The sequence below is a fragment of the Pyrus communis genome, chromosome 3 (genome assembly GCF_963583255.1).
Source record: "Pyrus communis chromosome 3, drPyrComm1.1, whole genome shotgun sequence".
Lineage (NCBI taxonomy): Eukaryota > Viridiplantae > Streptophyta > Magnoliopsida > Rosales > Rosaceae > Pyrus > Pyrus communis.
The window spans coordinates 7,772,386-7,784,816 of NC_084805.1; the positions used below are offsets into that span (position 1 = coordinate 7,772,386).

Sequence of the window (12,431 nt, forward strand, 5' to 3'; positions counted from 1 at the left end):
GGGGATGAGAGAAATGCCCAAAGGGGTGAGGTCAATCAAGCCATATATCTTACCAAATACGGACAGAACACCTGTCCCCACCCTCCATCGAGAACCACACTCTAGGATAGGTGGGCTTCCAGAATGCCTCTCCAGCAAGCTGATAGAGCCACTCCTAATCACGTATTCCAGAATGTGTTATGCAGAAAGTATTTGGTTTCAAGCAAGCGAGACGCCAGAGGGCTTGGGTTTTGGAGAAGACGCCAACCTTGCTTAGCGAGAAAAGCAAGATAAAACTCATAGAGCGAACGGAAGCCAAAATCACCCTCTTTATTCGGACAACACATATTATCCCACAAGAGCCAATGAATACGCAGGGAGGATTCACCCTCATTTTGTTTACTTTCTCTTATATTTATCATTAATGCGAAAAATATGTCATGCCTTAGTCATAGTTTACTGAAAAACAAATGCTAGAATTTTTTTATGGACATACTAGAGATTTTGTTTGTTTTTGTCTAACAACATTTTTAATTGTCTTCATATGTTCATATTGATTTCTTCTGTTTTTTGTTACACCATAGGTTCAATAGTAATAACGTAGGCAGTTTTGCTATACAAATATGTTTTTTGTTGCACCATAGGTTGAAACATGAAGTTTAACAACACATTTAAATCTAAATGTGTAAACATTCATACAATTTTGTCTTGATGCATATATATATATATATATATATATATATATATATATATATATTGTGGTAGTATAAAGTTGTCATCTTTAGTCTTGACGAATTTGTAGTTATAAAAAAGATAAACACCTTTAATTAAAGACCAAAGCCACGCACACCCACGAGGTGGAGGGAGTTTGGCAAATGGATAAGTCGGTTTCTCTAAAAAGAGAGAGAGTTTAGGGTTTGGTTGCATAGCAAAAGCTTACCATAATTTAGTTGAGAATGCAGTATTTATATAGAGCAACCACGTGTGTAGGGTGTGCCTTGACATATGTCGGCATCTGATTGACCAAGGTAAGTCATCCGTTGGGTGGATGATGAAAAAATTGTTCCGAAGATATTATTTAATTAGAAGAAGTCTTGATCTGTCCTTAATTCAAACTAATTGATGTGTATTTTATTTGTTGAGTGCATAAAGTTATACTTTTACGCCATATTTTAGTTAGGTTTTTGACTTAAAGTCTCTATGCATCACAAGGTATTTTGTTGTTTGTATTGTATTTCAAGATGAAAGTAAGGGCTTGAAGAAATCATCTTATTTTGAATATCTTAAGAGCCTAGAATGGATAGTTTGAAGCCCAACTCGCCCAAGACCAGACCATAGCCCACAAGTGGCCCAAGATCCGTCAGAAAAGGCCCTTGTAGAACAACCAACTTGCGAGCTTTGCCCCGAAGTGCTCAGAACGAATTTGAAAATGGGCCATATATGGTTGGAAATCCCTAGAAGTCTTCTTTGTGATGGTCTTTATAGCTTGTGATTTGGAGGTTTCTACAAGAAATTATGACAGAATAAAGAGGAGCTGTTCAGTTACAAATTCTGATAACAACTAGTTTTTAATTACTCCTGTACTAAAAGCAGATTGTAATGAGCTATAAAGGAGAGTCAATTCAAGGAAGTAAATGTATCAGATGTTAGAAAACTCCTAAGCCTTTTAATAGGAGAAAAATACGCAAAATCTGAGGGAGAAAAATGAGGAGATACAAAACATCAAAGAGGAGTAGGAGTCCTCCACCTTGTGCCGTTTCTAGGTTCTAGCTTTCCTAACTTTTTATGTATTTTTTTTTTATGTATTTTGTTATGTTTCTAACTTAGTTTATGAATACTTAGGGCTCCTTTGAAGCCCTAGACACGATTGAATTCATGTCATGATGCAATTTTAGTTTATCAATTTCATTTGCAAGCTGGAATTAGTTTTCTATCTCAATTGTTTCAAGCACATATGTTCAAACTTAGCTACGTTGTTTATGTTTGCTTTCTGTTGAGAATGATAAGGATGGCTGCCATATCTTCTTTCATTCCTTAGCAACATGGGGTTAGGTTCAAAACTAATCATGTAAGCTGATTCCATGAAAATCTAGGATAAATGCCATGTTCTAGGGTTCATGTGATGTTCATAATCCTCTTCGTTCTTAATGAGTTTCTAGGTGCTAAATCTGAGTATATGCCATGCTAGGTTGCACCTACAAATATAAGTTTGATGTACATGTCATGCATCTCACATGCGAAGAAAGTGAGGATTCATACAATCTAGTTATATGACATGCTAGATATGTGAAACATCTTAGTTGTGCATTTGAAATGGATAAGTTAAAAGATCATCTCATTTTAAGTCAGATTTATGTCCTAAAAACGTTTCTAACCTATTTCATGTCTTAGGTTTATTTTTAGATAGTTCTAATTTTTCCCTTTTCTTTCTGTCTTTATTTCTTTTCCAAAATTACTTAAACCCCCCAGTTTTAAATCATAGGAATCATTAAGTAATGCTAATATGTAAGAGTCATAGGTTTTACTAAGTTGTTTATCAGTCCCTGTGGGTCGACACCTTTACTTATGCCACTATATTATCCATATATTTGCACTCAAAAGGAATTTCAACAAATGGCGCCGTTGTCGAGGACTGCGCTTAAACACCTTTGTAATTCCTTTTAGTTTTGCTTACTAACTTTATTTTGTTTTCAGTTGTATCTCTTTTAACCCATTCAAGCCACCCATTGACTTAGAGCAGCTACAAAGGGTGGTTCAGTCAAGTTTGGGTAAGAGGCGTACACTCAAACATGTGAGGATTCTCAAAACTCAATCTTTGCCAAGATCTCCTTGCCACTTAGAATCACAAACACCTAAGTCAGCCTTATCCTCACCCAAGGTTGAATTAGAAGAAGACAAGATGGCCATGCCATACAACAATAACAACACTATGCAAAATCTGCCGCCTTCCCAAGCTACACTAAGCATGCCTCTTGAAGACATCATGAGTACATTGGTTGGACAAGTGAGTTCTTTAGATCAAAGCACTCAAGACCTCAAGGTTTCAACCAAAGCTTTTGTGAACAAGACTGATCGTTTAATTGCAAATTTAGAAAATCAGGTTGGACAGATTGCAACAGTCCTAAGCCAAAGAGAACCAGGTAAGCTTCCTTGTCAAGTTGTTGTAAATCCAAAAGATTTGAACAATGCACACGTGAATGTGATCACTTGAATTTTTAGTCTTTTTGAGTCATGATTAGAGCTATTTGCAATTAAATAATGGGAATGTACATGTTTAACTTAGTCTTGCAACCATAACTTTAGCTTTGCTTTGAAAGTTGTTGTATCTGCTATATAAGACCACTGCTCTCAGTTCTAAGAATACTTGTGAAAAATTACTAGTTCAAGCCTTAGAAGAAGGATAGTGGAGACTGCCTTCTGTGAAATTTTGTGCCTATTTGCTTCTTTTAGAGGGATTAAACTGTTTCTATTCCTATCCTTTTCTTTCAAATTCATTTCAAATGATCTCATTATTCATTTTTTATTGAATACTAAGAGTTCTCTTTTGTGGAAACTTGTGCTTATTATCAACCATGAATGAACTCATTGAGATGATGTTAGGCTATGCATGTTTTAACTAGTAAATGGCCTAATTCCCTACCTTTGTTGTGTGAATCATTACCCATTTTAAAGCCAAACATAGCCATATCTTTCATCACCGACACTAAACTCTACCCATTTTCCCCCATAATAGCCATTCCTTATAGCTTAAGGAATACCAAAGTGATGAGGACAAAATGCTCGAACTTTAAACTAAGAAAGTGGCGTGTACCGAGGTAACATGGGCTGGAATTTCAAAATAAAATATAAAAAAGAAAAAGAAAAAAGAAAATGTTTTAAGAAGAGAAAAAAAACAAAAAAGAGAGAGAAGAAGATGCAATTTCTAAATCCATGTATAATCACACATGGGTCCTAGACATTGAGAATGATTAAAGAATATCAATTCAAGAGGAAAGCATGTTGGTTTTGCAGGGAAGACACTTTGGTATATCTCAAGTTCTAGTATTCCTTATCCATCCTTTCATAGCCCTTACCTTAAAAACCTTACATTACAACCTTATGAAAGACCTAGTTGATCTTTAAGGATGTATTCATGGGTGTTAGTAAGTATGTCTACTATCCTATTCTTAGTATGTGATTCCTTTCATGAGATATTGTCCAGAAAGTTCTTTTGTTTCTAATTGAATTATGTGTGAGAATATTTTGCTTTCCATTACATAACCTCACTCACATATACTTGTTGAGAGCAAGCCCCATGAATAAAGTGAGAGTGAATGTGTGAGATTAGAGTTGAGACGAATCTTATCTTCCTTGCTTGAGCTTATAACTTAGTACATGTTGAATTTGAGCTAAAGCTCCTTACTAACATGCAGATTTGATTGCTGAAAAGTAAAGTCAAAGTTAGGAGTGTAAGGCATAGTTGAGCTTTGATTCTTATTATCTTGTTTCAAAAGTGCTATAATCATTGTTTTGTAGGTTGTTTCAGACGCTTATGGGTATCGTCACTATTAAACCCTTAGGAGACAGAACTCCTACTAGGGATGCATAGAGGTTTAAATGCTTGATGCATAAGTTGAATGCATTCGTCTCACCAACGAAATTGGTCTTAGATTAACTCATGTTTGCCTTTTGTGTTGTTTTTGTTTCTTTTAGTTTTGGTTTGCTCGAGGACTAGCAAAATCTAAGTTTGGGGGTATTTTATTTAACTTCTCCCATTAAATATTTTTATTTATTAATATACACATTTAATTATTTTTTGGCTTGAAAAAGTTTTTTATTTTATTTTAAATTTATTAATTTTATTTAACATTCTTCAAACTTGAAAGACTTAATCAATATACCTAAGTGTATGTACCGAAATGTATTATATTAAATTAATGTACCTAAATGTTTGTCATAATTCACCCCCCTTAGGGGCCCGACGTCCTCGTCGGCACACTCGCGACCAGGGTTAGGCTCTGATACCAAATTGTCACAATCCACCCCCTTATGGGCCCGACGTCCTCGTCGGCACACACGCGGCCAGGGTTAGGCTTTGATACCAAATTGACACACCCCGATCGAGATTAGGGCATGCTGGCTGTCACGTGAAAGTGACGTAACCATGTGCACAGTGCGGAAGCTAATAAAATAATAATAAAAATAGTACGAATAAATAAAAACCAGCTTTACACGAAGTAATAACATACATGTGCAAGCGCAAGTGTGAAAATAAAGTTTAGAGCACGACAACCTAATGCAGTCCGAGAGAAAACGACACTACAAAAGCACACCCGAAGGTGGTCCTACACTGGTAGTAGTCTGTCAGATATGCCGGGGAAAACCTCAGGGAAGCCACCAAACGTGCTAGCCAACTAGAACCTGGAGGGGCGCAAAACAAAAGTGTGAGTGGGAAAAAACAAAGCTTTTCAAAACCATTTCATAAATAAGTTCTAACCCCTCGCCGTAAAACCTGTATACTTCCCAGAAAATATAATATACATATATATCAATCATGCTCGGAAAGTATGCTATGCCAAAACCTCAAAGTAAAATGCAAGTGCTCAGGTAATATCACATCAATGCCATATAATCTGTCAGCCGGAGTCACCTAGCGTGACCTGTACGACTGAATCTAGAGCTCAAATCTCCATCTCACTAACTAGACCTGCACACAAGTCGGAACCACCTAAAGTGGTCTGTACGACAAGCCTGAGTGTAATATAAGTACGCTCAAGTGCTACGATCACGTGTAGGCTGGGCAAATAATCGTGGGTCACCTACGAGTCGAAACCACCTAAAGTGGTATGTACGACAGGACTGTGCACCTAACTTGGATCCAAGATGAGTGTGTGGTGCGGGAAGTGAACATCACGTGAAGGACTGTGCCCAACTCTGGATGGGAGCACTGACACCAGGGGTGCAAGTTATGAGCTCTCTATGCATCTCAAATCACTACTGAATGTAAACATATGTGACTCATAATGCGTAAATAAAAGGCAAACTATAGGCATGACATATAAACGTATAATGTTTCAAATCAATTTCTGGGAAAAACATAAGTATATAGGTATATACGGAAAACCAAAGGCCCACTCACTGGTATGTGGAAGGGTCGTAACCCCCTTGCCTCGAGTGACCATGCTCGTCCTCGGGATAGGTATCACCTATATGCAAAACAACTATTAAAACGTTAATTTTAAAGCACATAACCAACCTTATGAAATAACTTCTCATACAATGCTCAAATGGGGTGTATGAATACACCAACGTGATCTACTCGACCTCAGGAACATCCTCATATTTTTAGAAAAAATTTTCACCGTCGCACGCGCCCCCACGCGCCGACCACGCGCAGGCACGTACACGAAATAGTTTTGACGGCATTTGGGTGATTGTTGATCGGCTTACCAAGTCAACACATTTCATTCCAGTGAGGGAGAAGTATTCTTTGGGCCGATTACTGGAGTTGTTCATCTCGAAGATCGTGAAGTACCATGGTGTCCCTATGAGTATTGTCTCGGATCGTGAGTTTCGAAGTTAAGCGAGAAGGAGGCTAGAGCAATCCCATGATGGGTGACCCACTGGGAAGTTGCTCGTGAGTTCCCAAAAACAAAACCGTGAGGGAATGGTAAGCCCAAAGTGGATAATATCGTGCTACGGTGGTGGAGCGGGCCTCGGAAGTGATCCGCCCTGGGCCAGGATGTGACAATGTTAGTACCGAAATATATTATATTAAATCAATGTACCTAAATTTGTATACCGAAATAAATATGTTAAAATTTAATAAATGATTTAATGTACCTAACTGAAGAAGACAAAGTATATCGAAATATATTGTACAACAAAATATATTAAGTTTTTCTTTTTTTTTAAACAAAATATATTACGATGAATGAAATGAAAACTATAATTATAATGAAAGATAATCAATACATTAAAATTAGAAAGAAAAAGAGAAATAAATAAAACATCAAAATATAATTAATAAATGAGATGATTAATGTATTAAGGGACTAAAATTAGATTTTGGATTAATGTATCAAGAGACTAAAATTAGATTTTGGTCTTATTTGTGATTTTAGTCTAAAAGTCATTTTTTCCCATGGATTAAAATGAAGTTTTCTATATAAAAAAACGATATTTTAACGCGCAGGAACACGTGGAGAAATGTTAGTTTTAATATAAAATGTGTCGGTTAAAATAATGGCTGTTGAATTTCTTATTGGATCCTTTTTTATTTCTCCCAAAATCTAAATACCACTTCCCAAAATAATCTAATTCCTCTAAAATGGAAATTGAATTTTATTTTTCTTTTGTTGTGTGGCCTATTCCAGTTTGATTGGTCCTTGTTTAGTAAACAGAGGAATATTCTGTAATTGAAATTCTTTGTTTTGATTATAACTACAGATTAGTAAGCATGCAATTAGTCATACCAATTAGTAAAAAAGAGTAATTGTGCTCCAGTAAAAAAATGCGACATACTTCTCTAAATTAACAAATAATTTGTAACAAAAAAAAATTAGGAAAACTAATGAAAGGGGTTGAAAACTTTGAGTTTTAATGATAAAGACAAAATAAAGTGTAAAGTGAATAGTACAATGTTTGACTTTTTAGTGTAAAAATATGATTTTTCGTTAAAGTAAACAGTACCGTGAACTTTTCATTAAAATTCTAAAAAAAAATTTAGACTAAATACATACTATTTTGTATTCTTTAGTGGGGAGTTTTGGCATTTCATTGGCATAAAAAACAAACAATAAAAGAGTGAAGGCTCACAAATAATAAAATAATAAAAAAGAGAGAAAAATAATGGAAAATTATTCTATCTCATCAAATCTAATCTAGTGGCATGAGAGAGAGAGAACACCAGAATCACTTAAAACGGTTTAAACCCAAAACCGAAACTCCAGTACGGTTCTATTTTGGCGGTACTGATAGACCTTCCTTTCCTCTACTCTCCTCTCCCCAATTGAAACAAACCAGCCAAACCCTTTCAATTTCCAGCCCCTTCAACTCTCTCTCTCCTCTCTCTCTCTCTCTCTCTCTCTCTCTCTCTCTAGAAAGAAAGAAGAGATGGAAGAAGAGGGCATTGGGTTGGTTCTGGGAAGAGCCACAGAGCTGAGATTGAAGATCAGCAACTGCATCCACAAAGCAAATCACCCACCACCCAAGAGAGAAAATGGAGTCTACGCCGACGGCGAAGCAACAGACAAAGTAGCAGAAGAAAACGAAGAAGAGGAAGTGGAAGAGGAAGAGGCACATAAGCTTTTCAACATCTGCGACGCCCTTGAATCCCTTGAGAACCAGCTCTCTTCCTTACAGGTTTGTTTGCCGCCGCTAAACCCAATTTCTTTAGGGAGGGAGAAAGATTACAAAAAAAACCCTAATTTTTGCTGCACTAGAATGTCATTTGAGATTGGGTAGCTTAAAGTTTGAAACTTTACATTTTTCATGTATGTAATTATTGTAGTATGCTGTGTTCAATGCTTGAGTTTAGGGTTTAATTTCTTTCCATGTTGGTTTATACATGAACTATTTCTGAATGCTAAATTGCTGTTGTTTCGGTTTGTTTAAGAAAAACAATTACATCAAAAAGAGGGATGGGGGGTGTCGTTTCATGTACAGAATGCTCGAAAGATGTGTCTCACTGGTAGGATACCGATACTCCAATCGTTATATGAAATATATTATTCTCACACAAATGAACTACGGAGTTGAGGATGAAGTGGGTTCCCTCATTCTGGTACCGTGAGGCATGATTGTCGTTGGTTACAACAGTGCTCAGCCTATTCTTAGGTGATGCAGGGCTTACTGGGGCTGAGCCCTTGTCTGTGCTTGCACACACCATTCGTTACCCATCAATGGAAATTAAATACGTGGCTGAGTTTGTGTACCCATCTATGGGAACTTTTATATGCTAATTATTTGCATTTTCATGTTAATGTTTAGAAATTGAAAATTAAGAAATGGCGTCACCTCCTATATCAGGTCTTGTAATGAAACTTACGTCCTATGAAATCACTGAGTGTTGTGCATGCACGGGTTTTAAATTTGTGAAACTGCAGAAGACTTTGCAAGTACCGTGTAATTGGGGCTTAACTTTTGTTTTGTTTGGGGCGGGGGTGGTGGAAGAGATGAAAAAAAAAAAAAAAAAAAAAAAAAAAAACCCTAATTTAACTGCACTTGTTTGTCAGATGTAATTGGGGCTTAACTTTTAAATCTTTGGTGTCATTTATGTGTATATATGTGTCTCCTAGTTTGCTCTGTTAAATGGGGTGGCTTATGCTTCACTTTGGATTTAATTTCTTTCATAAAACTGTTACTTGGGCATTATTTATTAGGATCTTTAACAGTCTTCATCTTTGCACCATCACCTCCTATAACAGGTTGGGTAGGATGTAAGTTTGAGATAACTGAGGCTGCATTTGTCACATAGGATTGGCTTGTAAGGATACTCACTAGATTCGAAGAATATGGAAGGAAAAAATGCATGACAACTTCCAATGTTGTCCAAGTTGAAAGTAGAAGATAGAGTAGTCATGAAAGAATATTATCCCCTTTAAATCCCCAAAAAATGGAAGAATTAGAAGGGTTGACTTTCCTTCATGAGTACTCATCTTCTACCCACAACATGGACAATATGTGGAAGTTTCCATCCATTTCTTCCTTTAAAATCTATTGAGTTATTTTAGGAAAGTTGCATGTGCAGAAATCTACTTGTAAATCACATATGACGTGAAGAAAATGTGTTTTGTTTTTATTCTTAAGCAAAACATAATGTCAATGTCAACCTCCCATCGAAGTTTTTCTTCTCCTTGTGTTGAACCCATTGGAGGCAAAGTGAAAGAATTGAAGGAATCAGATAATTGAAGTTGAAAACATCAATATGTTTATTGATACTCCTTATATAGGCATACAAAACACTAAGACAACTAAGCCCAAAAAGTAGATCATTAGTATTCTTTCCTCGAAAGATCAATCATCAAGGCTCTAGATATTTTACACAACTCTATTTAGAGAGAAGCCCAATGATTCAAGGAACCAATGATTTCAAATTACAAAACTTTTACAGAACCCAATACCCATAGTTGGCTAGAAAGACTGGACTTGTGGTTCATTGAACTTCCATGCAAATGAACTACATACTTGTCATTTTTGTGCTCACATTAAATTCCAGAGGGTTCCTATTTAACCATGGAGGAAGGCATTAGATTTATGTTTACGGAGATTCGTGAATTAGTAATTGACATGTGGATTTTTGAAAATTCTTAAGAGTCTGAGACATACTGTTATACATATTGTCAAAACCTTTTATGAGGATGAATGAATTGAAATCTTTTGTCAGCACTGGTGAGTGATTTTCACCCGCTAGTATAATTTTCAACCATACTGATGCATTACACAAATTATTTGCTTGACATAAATTATTCTGAGTGTCTTCATTCCATCTGTTGCTAAGCACTTCTGATCGAATTCTTATCGATGTCCAAGTGTTAACATGATTTTATCATCATTTTTAACTAGTGATTGATTGCCCTTTCCAGGGAAACCATACTGCCAGTGAGTTCATCGTAATGTTTTTGATTTATAATAAGGGCTATATTAGTCAAGAATGGACCTGCTTTATGTCTTGGGAAAGTGACACCTTGGATTCACCAATTATTGGAATTTTGAAAATATATGAACACTTTAATGTTTGTGGAAAACGATTTTATAATATAGGTTTTGAATTTTGTTTTGTTTTATCATTAGGCTTTGCAACAGCAGCAAACGTATGAAAGGGAAGTTGCCCTTTCTGAGATTGAAAGCAGCCGCAAGATGCTACTCGACAAACTTAAAGAGTACAAAGGGGAGGAATTAGAAGTGTTACGTGAGGCTTCTGCTTTTGCGGGTGAAACAGTAGAGCACAACAATGATCTTTTGCTTCCTCCATATCCAAGCCGCTCTCCACACATTCTTTCTGTAGAAAATGGCTATTTACCACCTGCACACAAGTCTCCACGAAATGGGATAATCTCTGGTGATCCAACAAATGAAGCGAAGAAGAATTTGAGTGAGACAGATAAGATGCAAAGTGGATCCAAAAACTCAAAAGGGTTGGGATTTTTCTTAAGCACTGCAGCCAAGACCTTGCTTACTATTGTTGGTGTGGCATCTGTATTAAGCCTGTCTGGTTTTGGGCCTAAACTTGTGAGAAGTAATGCCATTTTCAAAATATCCGGTCTTTCTCAGCAACCACAAACTAAAGAACAGATATCAACCATTGAATGCCCCCCCGGGAGAGTCCTTGTGGTGGAAGATGGGAAGGGGCGATGCGTTGTGAAAGAGAGAGTTGAAGTTCCCTTCTCTTCAGTTGTTGCAAGACCAGATGTAAACTATGGGTGCGGTTAAACGTTTCCTCCTTCCATCTTTTTGTATATCTTGTTTCGTTGTCATAAGCTGTAATAGAGATCTGATCTCTAATGATCTGAGCTGTCCTAATCGTTCACGAGTAGTGCTTCCTGAGCATAGAAGTAGTTCAGGGTATTTGGAGGGTGCTTGGTTCTGGCTGAACTTTTTAAAAATGTACAGTGGAAAATCTGCTGTTTTAAGATCCAATGATTGCAGCGTCAAGTCTCGAGTCTGGTTGTTTAATTAGATGATGGTGGAGTAACGAAACCCAACTTCGATTTTGTCTACTGAAATTTGTTCTGGGTTCATCCGTTGTCTGTGTGATGCTCCGTATGGAGTTGCTGTCTGTGTGATGCTCCGTATGGAGTTGTGATTGGTTACCTTCTGTGAGCTTAAACCTCTGAGGTTTCTCTTATGAACTGCAGATGTTCTTTTACTAGCATTACTCGTCTCCACCAATCTTGACTAATAGTTGCCATGAAAAAGTGGATGGAAGTGGGTATTGCCATCCCCCAGTCGTAACTCTGACGAAACACCTCGTGGTGTTGGTTCTCTCTCATGTACTCTTTGGGCCGGGCGGCGGCGGTGGCGCCCCGGGGGGGGGGGGGGGGGAGTATATAAAATAGCATTCAAATTAAATCCGCTTATTGACAATTGTAGTAAAGATGTAAGTAGGGATCGTTCTAGGCCGAGGATTAGGAGGGATTGCTAATCTACTCTAAACTGACTTAAAAACACAAATCTAAACTTAAAAACATAAAATTAGGCTTGAAAACACTTAACTAGACTCAAAGAGATTCAAAACAACACAAAACAAGCAAATGACTCAAAACAAAAACTAAAGAGTGATTTCGACGAATTCTAACTTTAACTTGACTCAAAACACTTCAAAACACAAATTGGACATATTCTAACTAATTTGACACAACAAAGTAAAGGGGATTGAGTTTTTAAAGAATTTAAAACTTAAACAAACAGGTTTAAAGAAGCAAAATAAAAGGATACGAATTTGGTGAATTAATGGGTGATAAGCTAGCTAG

General features: G+C 36.7%; 1 protein-coding gene across 1 annotated transcript; it reads left to right on the forward strand.

Moving 5' to 3' along the window:
• The first annotated feature begins 7,898 nt into the window (after nucleotides 1-7,898).
• Nucleotides 7,899-11,598, forward strand: LOC137729900 (plastid division protein PDV2-like). Its single transcript, XM_068468951.1, has 2 exons — nucleotides 7,899-8,322; nucleotides 10,753-11,598. The coding sequence occupies exons 1-2, from the start codon at nucleotides 8,074-8,076 to the stop codon at nucleotides 11,389-11,391; spliced, it is 888 nt and encodes a 295-aa protein (XP_068325052.1). The 5' UTR covers nucleotides 7,899-8,073; the 3' UTR covers nucleotides 11,392-11,598.
• The last annotated feature ends 833 nt before the right edge of the window (nucleotides 11,599-12,431 follow it).